The following is a 13665-nucleotide window of genomic DNA, read 5'->3' as shown; positions in this document are numbered from 1 at the left end:
AAAGTAGGCCAAATCCTATTTGGCGCTTTAAGCGCCCGATTTAGTTCATTTTGCAATCGGGCGCATACCCCCCCTGCCTTCCTTCGCTATTAACGGGCCCGGCCCATCCCCCCCTTTGGTTATATGTTTATAAGGCAAAAAAAGGGCACTGTAGGAGAATTGAACCTGGGACCTTCAACATCGAGGAACGATGCAATTGCCACTGCACCAGCTCTCCGACTGTAATCTTTTACATCTTTTTACTGCCTTTCTTCTTCCATCTTTCCTTTTCCCTTTTTCCAAAGTTTATTTTTCAAATTCGAGAATGTTTTATTTTTCTTCATGTTTTTTTCTGCAAAATGGATGAACATTTTTTGATCAAATTCAATGACCTTTTTCCATGTTAGATGAACTTTTTTCAAAGTCAATTAACTTTTTTTTCAAATTTGATGAACTTTTCTCAAATCTGATGAACTTTTTTTTAGAATTTGATGAACTTTTTTAAAATCTGATGAACTTTTTTTCAAATCTGGTGAACTTTTTTGAAATTTGATGAACTTTTTTCAAAGTAGATGAACTTTTTTCAAATCTGTTGAACTTTTTTTAGAATTTGATGAACTTTTTTCAAATCTGATGAACTTTTTTTCAATTTTGGTGAACTTTTTTGAAATTCAATGAACTATTTTTATAAAAACTGTAGTACATACTGTAGTAAACCGGTTGGGTTTTTCTAAGAAAATTAGTACCTAATGTAGCAGTTTTTGGCGAGAGAAAAAAAATGATCGAGCTGGGACCAGCGATCGAGCGGGAGCCAACGAAGGGAAGCGAAGAGGGAGCGATGGTTTAATGGGCCGGCCCAGAAGGAGGCGCGCGCGGGCGCCACGATCGCTTGCTGGCGCTGACGAGGAGGACTCTTAAAGTAGGTAGAGCTAGCCCAATGTACACCGGGCTGCGGCCCATATTATCTTTCGTTCTGGGCCGCCGTTTCCGTTCGTTTCCTTCCTCTTCGCCGACGAGGCGGTGACCGGCGAGCACAGGCGAATGCACGCGCCTTTCTCCAAAAAAGAAAAAGGCGAATGCTACGATGGACAAGGTGGACCGCGGTCTAGCACAGCAGGATTTGCCGCGAAGCATCCGTGGGTGGGGCAAGCGGATCTCCTGAGTTTGACTACACGTCTCCTTCCACACCTGCATCTGCATCTGTTGACCGCCTCGCCATGTGCCGTCACCTTTGCTCGGACTTGTTATCCTCGATGGTATTGCAGCGCATGTGCTGCGCTCCCCTGAAAAGCGCATGCGTTTAAGGACGCCTTGATAATGGTTTAGCTCCGACCATGTGCCATTTGTTGTTGATATACTAAGTACGTAGTACGTACTGGCCCGCTGTGCATGCTCAATTTTTTATTCTTTTTTTTTTGCAAAGGGTGCATGCTCAATTTCCCTGTTCAGAGGCCCAGGGTGTGGGTGTGCTAGCTATCTCCAGTCCCCCGACCGAGTCCAAGGACAGTGTGAACGGGTGGACCTTGTTCGCCGGCCGTAGGCACAGTCACGGCCCTCACGTGACGCCGTGAACTATGTTTTGTCGAGGGGTGTACAGTGACCACTTGAACTGCTCAGTTATTATGTCGTGAAATCAATGAAAGAGAAAGCTGGTGCGAGGACTGTCTCCAAGACCACAGCCCGTCGCCAAGCCAACATCCAACCAACCGCAATGAGCCGATCAACTGCAGCGTGTGAGTCGACCGAGCACGATCCGTCACTCCATCCCGTGAGATTCGCGCCGCACAGTGCACCCTCAGACCACACATATATGAAGCCGTACAGAGCATATGGCCGTGAACATGCACAGAAGCACGGGTCAGACGACCTGTCCAATATGAACCCCTACCGGCCACCGCGTGGGGTAGTAGACGGATGGCCTTTAAAGGGCGCCGTCGCGTCGCGCCCATGTAGTCAAAGCACCGGCGTCACCCCGTCGCACGCACGCACTGCTCCAGATAGAATAGGAGGATAGCCATGACCGCATGCGTAGGCCTAGCTAGCTTGCAGATCACGTGACGTACGGAGCTCCTGCGCCGCATGGCGCGTCGCGTGCGAGCATCTTCGTTCCCGCCATCCGTTTGTCACCTGTGTCTCCCTGTCCCGCGTGGGTGACGACCCGCAGGATCGTTGCCCGCCGCTTGGGCGATCTCGGTGCCATTGTTCGGATCCGGCCGACCCGAGAGGAGAGGAGAGCGATATGCTCCAGGCGAATCTGCTTGCCAGCCAGCGATCTCGCACGCCCGGGCCGCGGCCGGCCGGACGGACGACTGTGCATCATCAAGCAATTATTGTACTCGCCCTGCTCCACCGTAACGCACTACGTACGTAGCAAGACAGCCAGCTACGATGCGAACTGTACGTTGTTCAACGTGGGAGTTTTGACAGCAGTTCACAGCTGGGGCTGGATCGATCAGTGAAGAGTGTCGAGTGTATTCATCGCAGTGCAGAGAAATGGAAGGAGGCCGCTAGTGTCCGGCCGTAGATAACCCATGCCCGTGTCGAGGCAAATCAATCAATCACGGCGGGAAAACACGGACAACCACGAGCCCCGCCCTTCTCGAGACGAGCAAGGCACTCAAATCCAAACCGAGGAACGCAACAGGCCATCCGCCAGCCTGCGACTGTAGTGGTAGAGAAGAGCGGCGGCAGAGAAGAGCCGACAGGCCTTGGCATCTGGCCACGGACAAGCACCGCATTGCCAAAGCCCCAGCACCTTGCGAGTCATCTTTTTTGAGTCTTCCAAGCCTCCGCGCGCGCATGCTGGCCTGGCGCGCTTCCTGGACCTGGACGCCGGCCAGAGGCAGCACAAGGTAAATAGAAGCAGCGGCATTGTCAGCAGCAAGGGTAGGGGACGACATGCATGGCGCCGCAGCGTCCCGTACGTGGCCAGCGGCATGGACGAGTGCACCGACTGCCGCGCGTGATCCATCGGTCGGGTATAGAGAGATGGATTCGTCGTCTCCCGGCCGGATCGCGCTCCGGGATGGCCGTTGCCGCGTCTGCTCGATCGATCGATCGGCTCAGTTTCAGAGCGCGGGGCTCCATGTGCTCGTGGAGCCCGTGAACCCGGTCGCCTGTTCGGCGTACAACGCCACGATCGTGTCATGTGTCGTGCGGCGTGCAGGGAGAGCCATGCTTGGCCACAGGGGCAGCAGCTGCTGCCCGTGGGTCGACGCGCGTGTTCCACAGTGTCGCGCAGCGGGTCGGCGATAGGTTAAAAATAACGGCGCTGTAAGGCCAACTCCACCGTTCGACCCTAAACGGACGTCTGAATTGGCCGGATTTTGTTTTTTTTGGGCACCGATAGGTTCGCCCGTGTCCGTCTTTGTCAAATGGGTCGTGCGTGCGCGCACCGCGCGGCCGCACCCCAAATCGTGTTCGGGGTGGACGTAAATAAAAGAAATATTAAAACTAAAACAAAATAACTAAAAAACTAAATAAACACATTTGAAAAAAACATAAAATATATATAGGGGGCGGCCACAAAACGGCCCAGTTTCTACGGCCACTTAAAAGGCCCATTTTTCATAATTAACATATAAAACAAAATAAAAAAACGCCTACGCCTCCCGCGCGCTCCTGCCGCGCCCGTCGGTGCCGTGGCCGTCGCCGTCTTCACTGGCCGCCGGTGTCGTCGTCGTCGCTGACGAGGTCGACGTAGTCCGGCGGCGTCCACAGGTGGGCCGGAGGTACGTGATGGACGGGGGCGGGCTGGACGGCCAGAGCTGCCTGCACCATCTCCTCCCGTGGCGAGGCCTCCTGCTCCGGTGACCGCGGCGGAGTGGGGCATCAGTTCATGCCCACGCCGGCGGACATCTCCGGAGCAATGCAGGACCAGCGCCACCTCTGGCCCAGCAGCTGCTGGAACGCGGCCGGCGGGTCCTCCCTCCTCTCGTCCTCCACGGCCATCATCTGGAGCTCCGGGAAGGCGACGTCCCCGGCGGCAGAGAGGGCCATGGCCTCCTTCAGGCCGTCCCACTGCCGCTCGTCGTGCGTGTACATGGAGTCGTCCATGACACGCTTGAGGAGACGGGCCTCCTCCTCCGCTGACATGCGAGGAGGTGGAGGGGGCGACGGAGACGGCGATGGTGACGGCGTGGGCGTGACGCCGCGCACCCGCCTACGCCCGCGCTCCTGGGCGCGCCCCTGTCGTGGCCGCCGCGGCCCCGTTGAGGTGCCGGCGAAGAAGGACGCGTGCCTGGTGTCGTGCTCGTCACGAAACCAGGTGTCCCACCTCGCGGAGTCGGGGGCGTACCTGGGGTCGTAGAAGAGGTCGTCGGGGAGGAGGCGGCGGCGGCGCTCGATCTCCTCTTCGCGCACACGGGCGCTCGTCGGGACCGGTGGGATGGGGACCCGGTCGGCGGAGAGGTGCCAGTTATTGGGAAGATGGGCGTCGCTTCAGGGGAGCGGCGTCCTCGTCTCCCAATAACGGTGGCACACCGACGCTCGGACGTAATGCCGGTCGCGCTCGCCGGCGGATGTGGGCACGATGGAGAAGGCGGGCGGCGCCCGGGGCCCGGCGTGGTGGCGATGGCGAGGCGGGCTCCTCCTTCTTCACCGAGCCGCGGCGGCGTCCCGACGAGGAGCCAGCCTCGCGGTCGTGTCTGCCTTTGCGGCCGTAGTTTCAGAGGCCCATGGCTGCGGGCGGCCGGCCGGCGAGGTCTAGGCTAGGGTTTGGGACGTGGTCGCCGCTGTCGGGTTTAGAGGAGGCCGCGGGATGGCGTGGGACAGTGTGGACGACGACCCGTCCACGCTTCCCACTTAAAGAAGGACGGCGACCGCTCGACGTGCGGATGACAGATGGAGCCGCCCGCTCGTGCGCATTGATGTGGGCGGGTAGGAGGTAGGTGGCCGCCTGCCACGCGGCCCCGACGCGGACGAGCGCGCGTCCGTTTGCTGTCCGCCGCGACTCAAACCCGGCGCAAGTTTGCGCTCGAAATGGGTCGGCCCGGACACAAAACGGACAAGATGAATCCGGGCCGTCGCGTGCTGGGCCGCCTCCTTTGTCCGTTTTATCTCAAACGGACGGGGTCGAACAGGATAGGGTCGCGCGATGAAGTTGGCCTAACCCATACGTACTGTTCATGTTCTGTGCCTCCGTGGACCGTGTTCTGAGACGCTGCCGTAGGAACGTGCCACTCGGGGCTAGTGTGCACGTGTAAACGTACCCACGAGGCCACGACCAACGAACAAGTGGGCGATGAAGAAGACAACAAGTATCAGTATGGTCTTTTATACGGTATTGCTATTTCTCGGCCGCCTGAAATTTTTCAAGTGCTGGTCACTTTTTTTGGCATGCTGGACCTTGCCGGTGAAGAAATACAACGTCGAAAAAGAAGCAGCCACACTGTCTATATCAAAACTTCTATAGCCGGGCGTCTCAAACGCCCGGCCAGATGGTCCGGTCACTGATCGATAAAAAAATTGATTTAAACGGACGTCCCAACGGGGTTCAAATTCTCAGACTGACCGGCACCCATCATATCAGCCCAAATCTAGGGCAGCGCAGGAGCCAAAGTTGCGTCTGCCACCCATGTACGCGAACCCCCACACGGAATTGTGGACATCTCTGACGACAACAAGTAGTGTATTGTAGATACAGTTGATCTACGTAGTACATAGATGTTTCTTTTGCATGCTTTGTATGGTTTTAAGATTTCAACTACGAGGAGTTCTGATGCAGAGGAGGACATTTGAGTAGTGCCTCGTTAGTGCCCGCGGATGCGTTCGGGCATCCAGAACGAAGAACCCTAGCCTAGCGACAAGAAACACATCCAGAATAAAGAACCCTAGCCTTCAGAAGGATTTCGAAGTGGGAATTGATCCAGGGACTCTGTCGCCGCATCACCGCCCTGAGAGGGCATCGTCACCATCCGTTTATCATCACCGACCTATCTCCATCTCTTTGTAATGCATTAGCCGCTGTGGATTCACCTTTGTATTACTTTGATGCTATCGCCATGTTCATCATAATTCATCCGTGATGTTTGTACCCTCCATGTGCGAGTAGTTTCCCTAGTTCTCAGGTATATGGAGGAACCTAACTATGTTCATGATTGAATAACAATAAGATTCGCGAACCTCTTTGTATGTTTATATTAGCAATCTTCTTTGATGTCAGTGAAGTCGGCTATCCAAAACATGCTTCTTTTGGATGGAAGGTTATTACTATTGGTGCGAAGGTAGGAAGCGGAGGTCGGTTGCGACAGTGATTATCTCGCTCATTCCCATATCATTGTAATAGGGGACAAACGGAGGCTGCCTTAGCTATGTCCACGGGAAAACCTTGATTACCATTTGGTAACCGGAGAGGGGATGAATGGTAGTTGTGCTTGGGATACGGGGTTCCTGCATGTATCCATGTAGCTATACTTGGCTCCGTTCACCTGTAGAAACATATAAAGTGGCTTAGAAATCTGAATTATAATTATACATAGGCATTGGTCGTGTTAGACACGTACCGCTGGGTAATCTAGACTTCATGGAAACGCTTTAGTCCTATTGATTTCAACAACCGTTACTCACGTCTCGCGCTCCTTTACTTTACGCTTGTCATTTATTTCCTTGTTCACAACAATCATCCAAAAAAAATTAAAACTTCCATTTCTCTTTGCTATGGATCACAACTAACCTATTAGCATTATAATTTTACACTACGAAAGACAAAGACTTCATGTACTTCCTATGAGATCGATACTCTTACTTTGGAAAGGCTACAACTAAACCATCTGCACTTGTAGGCCATCATCGACTCAACTTCGTCTCTACTGAAAATCTCCGCTTGAAGCAAACCCTACCTCACTATCTCACCCTCCGCTCCGGTGACCGCAAGGGCAAGGGACGGGCGAGGAAATCGTGATTACCGATGCTCTGTCCGTCTCCCTTTAAGGATTTAGTTATTCTAGTAGAAATTCGTGTCCGTTTGTTGGCGATCAGTTGCCTCTTTTTGTTCGATGAACTGTGAGGCTATGTCCATTTGCACTATGAATCTATGCCTCTTGTCTCTATATTCCGTATAGACGAGACGGAATAGCTACGTCTAGTTTTAGATGCTCTACGTTACAGTCACGGTTTCAACTGCACATGATCCCTGTCCCGAAGAATAATCTTGCATGCGGGAGATAACCAAACGCTTTTCAGTTATTCTACGACGCCTCATATGGTGCACCAGTCTGGGCGCTGCAGCCGTGTCGTGGCGGAAGTCGTCGGCTCGTCCAAGGACGAATCCATCATCGATCTGAAATCCACCGGCACCGTCAAGGTTCCCTGCTCCGACGAGGAAGACAGCGGCGCCTTGAGTCCCGTGAGCCAACTCATGTCCCATGTCCTACTCTACCTCGCCGACGACCGGACCAACACTCTGAGGGACGCAGCTGGCTGCCGGACACGAGCGCGGTGGAGCTGGACGAGCTGATTGGTTTGTGTTGCATGTAATAGTATGAGTTTTGAGGTTTCTAAATATAGGTATCTGGTTGTGGAACGAATTATTTGAGGCATGACGGGTCACTATTCGCGGACACGCTGACGCGTGTTTATGGGGTCGGATTTACCAAATGCAGCTGTAGATGCTATAAGGACCTCTTTGAATCGCAGGATTTCCAAAACGCATGGATAGAATAAACATAGGAATAGAGTTTCATGTCACCTTGAGTATTACAGGATTATAAGGGTATTCGACAATGCACAGGAAAAGCCAGATTTTTTTTTGAAAAGATTGGAGTGGATGAAATATTTCGTATGTTATATGGTGAAGTGAATCCTAAGAAAAAATTCATGTAGTGTGGAATCCTACAAAACAAACTACCCACAGAGAAAAATTGCCCAAGGATTAGAATCCTCCAGACTTACTTTGAGAAACATTTGAATCAAAAAAGCCCCGACTGCGCCGAGGGGATTTGTTCCCTTCCTTGGTATATTTCCTTGTGCTGTAACTAGTATTTTTCAAAATGTAGCACAGTCGAACGAGCGCCACACGACCAGGAACAGTTCGGTGGCCACACCAGCACCATTATCAGCAAACATGGCCACTGATCATCACTAGGACCGGTATTCTTTGTATACATATTATTCTGTCTTCTATAAAGCTAAGATACGTCATTGATGTACCCTCGAAAAGAAACGCGAATATTCTTACATCGAAAACAGCCATACGATTGGCCCACGAAAGGTGCTACGAAGGCATGACCCGTCAATAAACAGTCTTTGCCTTCGTCTCAACGCCTGCCCACCGTCCCGAAAACGTCAACCGAGGGAGGCGGTTGGAGCGACGGAGCTGTCACCGCTGCTCCGATCATAACACTGCACAGCCATCCATCCGGCCAGTGGCGTACAGCATCTCCAAGAACTTTCATGGTCCCCATGGGTCGGCCGGCGACATGAGCCCCTTTCTCTAGCTACCGTGCATGGGCGCAGGCACCAAATCCAGCTTAATTAGAAGGAACGTACTATACCACCACAGGATGGACGGAATTCTTGTGCAGGGCACGGGCAACTCTGAACGAGCTAGCATTCGCACAGCACAGCACAGCACAGCACAGCAAAGGGACTGACAGGTTGGAGGAAGGTACGGCGTACCATCGACCGTGTGGATGCTACGGGAGCGTAGCGCTAGATTGCTGTTGAAGAATGGCAACAAAACTATTAGGGCCGTGACCACCGAGCAGCTCCGTAGGCCAAGCATGGCCGTAGTTAAACGGGGCTAGCGTCCAGCCCAGTACATCTTTTTCGGAAGGTACGTTCTGCCCACCAGCAATCTTATCGGCACGCTTCACAATTCACTTTTATATTTTCTTCAGCTAATTTTTTTGATGCCCCTAGTTCTCTTGAAATATAAGCAATTTACATAATAATTTTATGAACAAAAATATTAGATAAAGTATGACTAATATAGCTGCGATAAAGCAATTCATGCAATCTGACGGAGAGAAAGTAAATAGCATCTGCATATATGAACTTGAACTGAACACATCTAGGACAGACACTAGATCATGTTGCATATATGGAGTAGAACCTAACACATGTAGGGCAAAAACTAGTACGAGAAACTGTGGCAGGACATCTGACAGAAAGAAGAAGAACACATACGAGACAGCGGCAGCAGAAGCACTGGACTTGGGGTCGACATCCTCTCCAGCCATGTCGTTGCTGAGGTAGTCGACGTCGGGGAAGAAGTTGTCGTCGGAGTCTGTGATGAAGAAGCTAGTAGTCGTCGGACTCAAAAGGTGCTAAGGAACTTATGGCGAGAGGAGGAACATGTTCTGATGCGTCTCAGAGGGCAACGACGGGAGGCAAAACAAAGAGACAGAGACGAAGCGAACAGCCAGCAGCCGAAGGAGGAGGAGGAGGAGCGTGACGTGGCGGGCAGCGGAGGAGGAACGTGCATGTATATTCTTCTTGTTCTCATGCTCGTATAAGCGGGGAAAGAACCTCCCTTATAAGGAGGTCCGTCTTCCACTAAACTAGCAATGTGGGACTAAACTTTAGTAGCATCCCTTACCTTGCACAAATGGGCTAAATGGATCTCTAGAATTTATTAGGAATTTCTAAAATAGTTATTGGACTGCTCAAAATAGACTAAATTCCAGCAAGTTCCTTACGTAAATTTCGTATATATTTTTATTGTTCTTATGTCAGTTAATCACCGAGTCGTGGATCAACGTCATGCTAGTAGTAGTAGTACGGAATGGTGTGCAGTGGCTAGTCCATCCGGGGACAGCCGGGCAATTCCTTCTGAGTAATCGCGATCGCTGGGTTCGCAGCCACAGTGGCATACTATGCCGGTGGACAGAGACATCGACTAGATGCCAGAAGTACGTCGATCGAAAATCCAGTGTCAAACACGAGATGAAACACACCCCCTGTCCGATGACGAACTCCTTTCGTGAAATAAAATGAAAACTCCTTGACAAGTCGCTAGTACTACTAGTAGATAGTAGATCCTCCCTGTTGGCCTCCATTTGTGCGTCCATTATGAAACGGGCCGAAAGCCGGGAGACGAGGACGGCACTCTAGCACTAGTGCCAATCTATAGAATAATTCAGCTCCACCAGTATAGTAGTATATGATCAAATGGCGATGGTCTCGGAAAGGCCAGTGCAGCACAGCGCAGAGGCGTCGCCTCGCCGGCACTCACCGACGGCCGCCCCCCGTCGCCGTCTCTCAACATCACGCGGCGAAACCCTCGCGAGGACTTGGGAACCATTCCGCTGGGAGATCGCTGTGCCGTACGTAGCGCGTGCGCCGTCCGTCCGTCCGTCTGCCATTCGGAGTTTCGGCGCTGTCATGGCGTCATCTGCACGCCGACGCCATTAGTTTACTCTCCAGGCTCCACTTCCAGGGGTGCGAATTTAGCACATTCCCGTGTCCTATTAGCAGGAGGGTCACGGAGTATGGAAGAAGGTGGTGGTTAGTCGGGGCCAAATGGAACTGGGTTTTACCCCGGCCTACGCACGCATGTAGATCCAGTGGCTAGGGACAGCTAGCTGCTTTAATTAACACAGGTAGGAGTAGTAGCAAGCAGCTCATCGGATGCAGATAGGCCCCGGGCCTCCACAGACATACCAAACGGTCCACCCGCTGGCACACCGCGCAGGCGGCAGGCCGGCCACGCCTCTGGCTAACGTCACAGTGAACCGTACTACCACTAGTACTACCAAGGTCCCTGTTGCCACCGTGAGCCCGTGACATGCTGCCATCGCCATGCGCCCAAATCCTATTCCATCCGTGCACCATAGAAGATTGCCTATAGTGCATACGATCTTGACACAGTTCACACAAACTTTGGGTGACGCTGTAATCCTGTGATGGAGCACACATGGAATTGAGACACGCACACGTACGATCACTAGCAACTTACACTTCATTTTTTTTGGAGGGAACACCAGTAGCAACTTACACTTAACCAGTCACAGTCATTAACAGGAAAGCACTTTCTGACGGTAATATAGCACCACGAAAGCGAAGCTCAAACCTAAACAAACTGCCGCTACAAACTTTACTTCGCCCGAGTTGGGGTCTCGGGGACATGCACACTGACCTGAACCCTGCTCTCAACAAAGCTCACATGGCGGCAGGGTTCAGTACTTGACGGGCATGCCGAGCCGGTCCAGCCTGCCGGAGCCGGGGTAGGCCTTGTTGGTGAACCTGGCGTGCAGGGACGCCGACGCCGACGCCGACGACCTCTGCCCCGCCGCCGCCCCCGGCGCGAACGCGTGCGCCGACGCCTTCCGCAGGGACCCGGACTTCTCGTACAGCGGCCGCTGCTTGGGCGCGCTCTGCGACCGCGCCTTGGCGCGGAACGACTCCGTGTTGGACATGTAGTTGGGGTAGTCGGAGTAGCCGCCGAAGAGGCTGCGCGCGCACTCGCTCTTGGTCGGCGTGAAGAAGGCGCCGCCCCGCTTCGAGCTCCCCGCCCGCGACGTCGCCGAGAAGAACTGCGGGCTCTCGTACAGCTCCGCCGCCAGGTCCGCCGGCAGCCGCAGCGGGCTCAGGGCCTCCGCCGCGCCCATGACCATGCCCACCGAGGACGGGCTGGGCACGGACTGCTGCGCCGTGGTTGAGTCCCGGGACGGCGAGTCCGGCATCGTCGCGTAGCTCCGGCTGTTCTGCTCGGATGTCCTGGTCGAGCACGACGACTGGTGGTGGCCGCCGCCGCCGCTGCTTCGCCTCTTGGACGCGTGCCGGCCGGGCTTGCCGGGGTCCACCTCCAGAATCTTGGCGTTCTTCTCGTCGTCCATGTACCTCTCCTCCACCCACCGATCCAGCCAGTTCCTCCCGCAGGATTCTGACCTCTCCCTGCTCATCCTCTCGCCGCCCGGTGTCTTCGACGAGCCTCCCTGCATACACCGGCGCCATTGTCAGTCACCACGGCCACTGAAAACGCACAAACGCAGATACCGCAACAGAGAGAGCAAGGAAGGGATACCTTCAGTGAGCCGGAGCGGCCGTGCCTGAGCGAGCCCTCGTATGCCGCCTGCTCGTACTTCTCCGGCGTTGTCGCCCCCTGTAATGGAAACCCCAAAACCCATTAGAACGCGCCGAAGACATGGGAATTAATTGGCAAGAAATGGCGGGTGTTTGAAATTACCGGGTGCGCCGCGGCCTGGCGGGAGCGGGTGGCACGGCTGGCGCGCGCGCGGGACTGCACGCTGACGAGCGCCTGCATGCACCGGAGCGTCTCGGCCGCCTGCCGCCGGACGATGTTGCCGCGGACCAGCGCCTGCAGCTTCACCAGCCCGCGGAGCGCCTTCAGTGCCCGCCTCGCCTTCACACGCAACGACAAGCATGGAGAGGTTAATCAGCAGTGGTCCCGTCCGCAACATAGCCATGGGCATCTCTGCGTTGTAGGCCGGAGGTTGACATGCCAACCACCTCCGCCATTACTACTACCGCACTACCAGCAGCTTCCAAGAACAGTAACAGAGTAGCATTGTGCAAACGGCAAAAAAGAAGCGGCTCCCCTGTTCTTGAGAAGGGGATAGCGAAGTTAAAGCGGCGACGCCCAGCCCATGCCCTGCTTCCATAAAAGAAGCTCAGAGAGGAAGAAGAAGCAGTAAAAACATGGGAATGGCAGAGGCAGAGCAGCAGAAGAACGTGGCTGCGACACCGCGGCGGCTCGCTTGCGCACACGGCCACACGGGCACGGGGGTTTCTTTCCGGGAAGCGAAAATCCGGAAATTTTGTAGCAAAAATGTGAGCACTTTTTTCGCTTTACACCCGTAATTTTCAGAAACTTGGCCTACGGAAAGTGGATTTTGGAGTGTAAAGGAAAGGAGTTGGAGCGGAGATGACGGAGGGGAGGAGCTTACCAGGTAGCCACGGAAAGCGGCCTGGATCCGGACGGCCGCCCACTCCTCGTGCTTCGCCCCGGCCGGCGGGCACCGCCCGCTGCTGGTCAGCCGCACCACGGCGGCGGCCGCCTGCGCCGCGGCAACGGCGGCCTCGGCCACCGCCGCCGTCGCCGCCGCCACGGCGATAGCGCGCTTGTTCTGCTCGTCGCCGCCGTCATCCGACGCCGCGTAGGTGCGGCGGGGCGTCGCCGCCCGCTGCACCGGCGGCGTCGGCGGCCGCACCGGGTCCTTCTCCCGGAAGGACTTGCCGAAGCCCCAGCGCTTCTTCTCCCTCTCCGGCTTGTGCTCGCCGGCCTTCTTGCCGCCGCCAAGCAGCCCGCGGAGCCACCTTGAAGCCCACCCCATCGCCACCCTCCGGCTACTGCTGCTCCTCCTCCGCCGCCGCCGCCCCCATCGCCTTCTCTTGGTTCCAGCACTTGGCCGGAGCAGGGAGGGGGGAGAAAGAGCGGGAGACGAAACCCAAAACGGCGGGACGCGCACAGGCACAGGCTTGCCAGAGAAGAAAAGGCTGCAGGACGGAGACGAAGAGTCTAGGCGAAGACTGGTGTGGGGGAGCTCTGTCTTATAGATGAAGCAGAGCGGATGGGGCCCTTCTCTGTGAGGGCTGGTTCTTATTCGGGGTTGCTTGTGCGAAGGCTTCCATGGTGAGATGGGATCAACTTGAGGGTGGTATGCGTAAAGTGGTGGACGTTTTGAGCGCCGGCTGCGTGACTGCTTCCTTGCTCAAGTGGTTGTAAAACTAGTATAAACCATGTGTGATGTGTGTTAGGTGTTTTCCTTTTTTGGAATCATGTTT

General features: G+C 54.6%; 1 protein-coding gene across 1 annotated transcript; it reads right to left on the bottom strand.

Moving 5' to 3' along the window:
* Positions 1–10856: 10856 nt before the first annotated feature.
* LOC125539317 (protein IQ-DOMAIN 22) lies at positions 10857–13445 on the bottom strand. Its single transcript, XM_048702745.2, has 4 exons — positions 12828–13445; positions 12107–12283; positions 11945–12022; positions 10857–11855 (listed from the first exon to the last, which is right to left on the bottom strand). Exons 1-4 carry the CDS (start codon positions 13212–13214, stop codon positions 11097–11099), a joined length of 1401 nt encoding a protein of 466 aa, XP_048558702.1. The 5' UTR covers positions 13215–13445; the 3' UTR covers positions 10857–11096.
* Positions 13446–13665: the final 220 nt, after the last annotated feature.

Source organism: Triticum urartu, chromosome 2A (assembly GCF_056163025.1).
Source record: "Triticum urartu cultivar PI428250 chromosome 2A, HENAU_Tu73, whole genome shotgun sequence".
In the NCBI taxonomy this organism is placed as follows: Eukaryota; Viridiplantae; Streptophyta; class Magnoliopsida; order Poales; family Poaceae; genus Triticum; species Triticum urartu.
The sequence above is the reverse complement of the archived record's forward strand: the minus strand, read 5'-3'. Positions and strand labels throughout refer to the sequence as shown.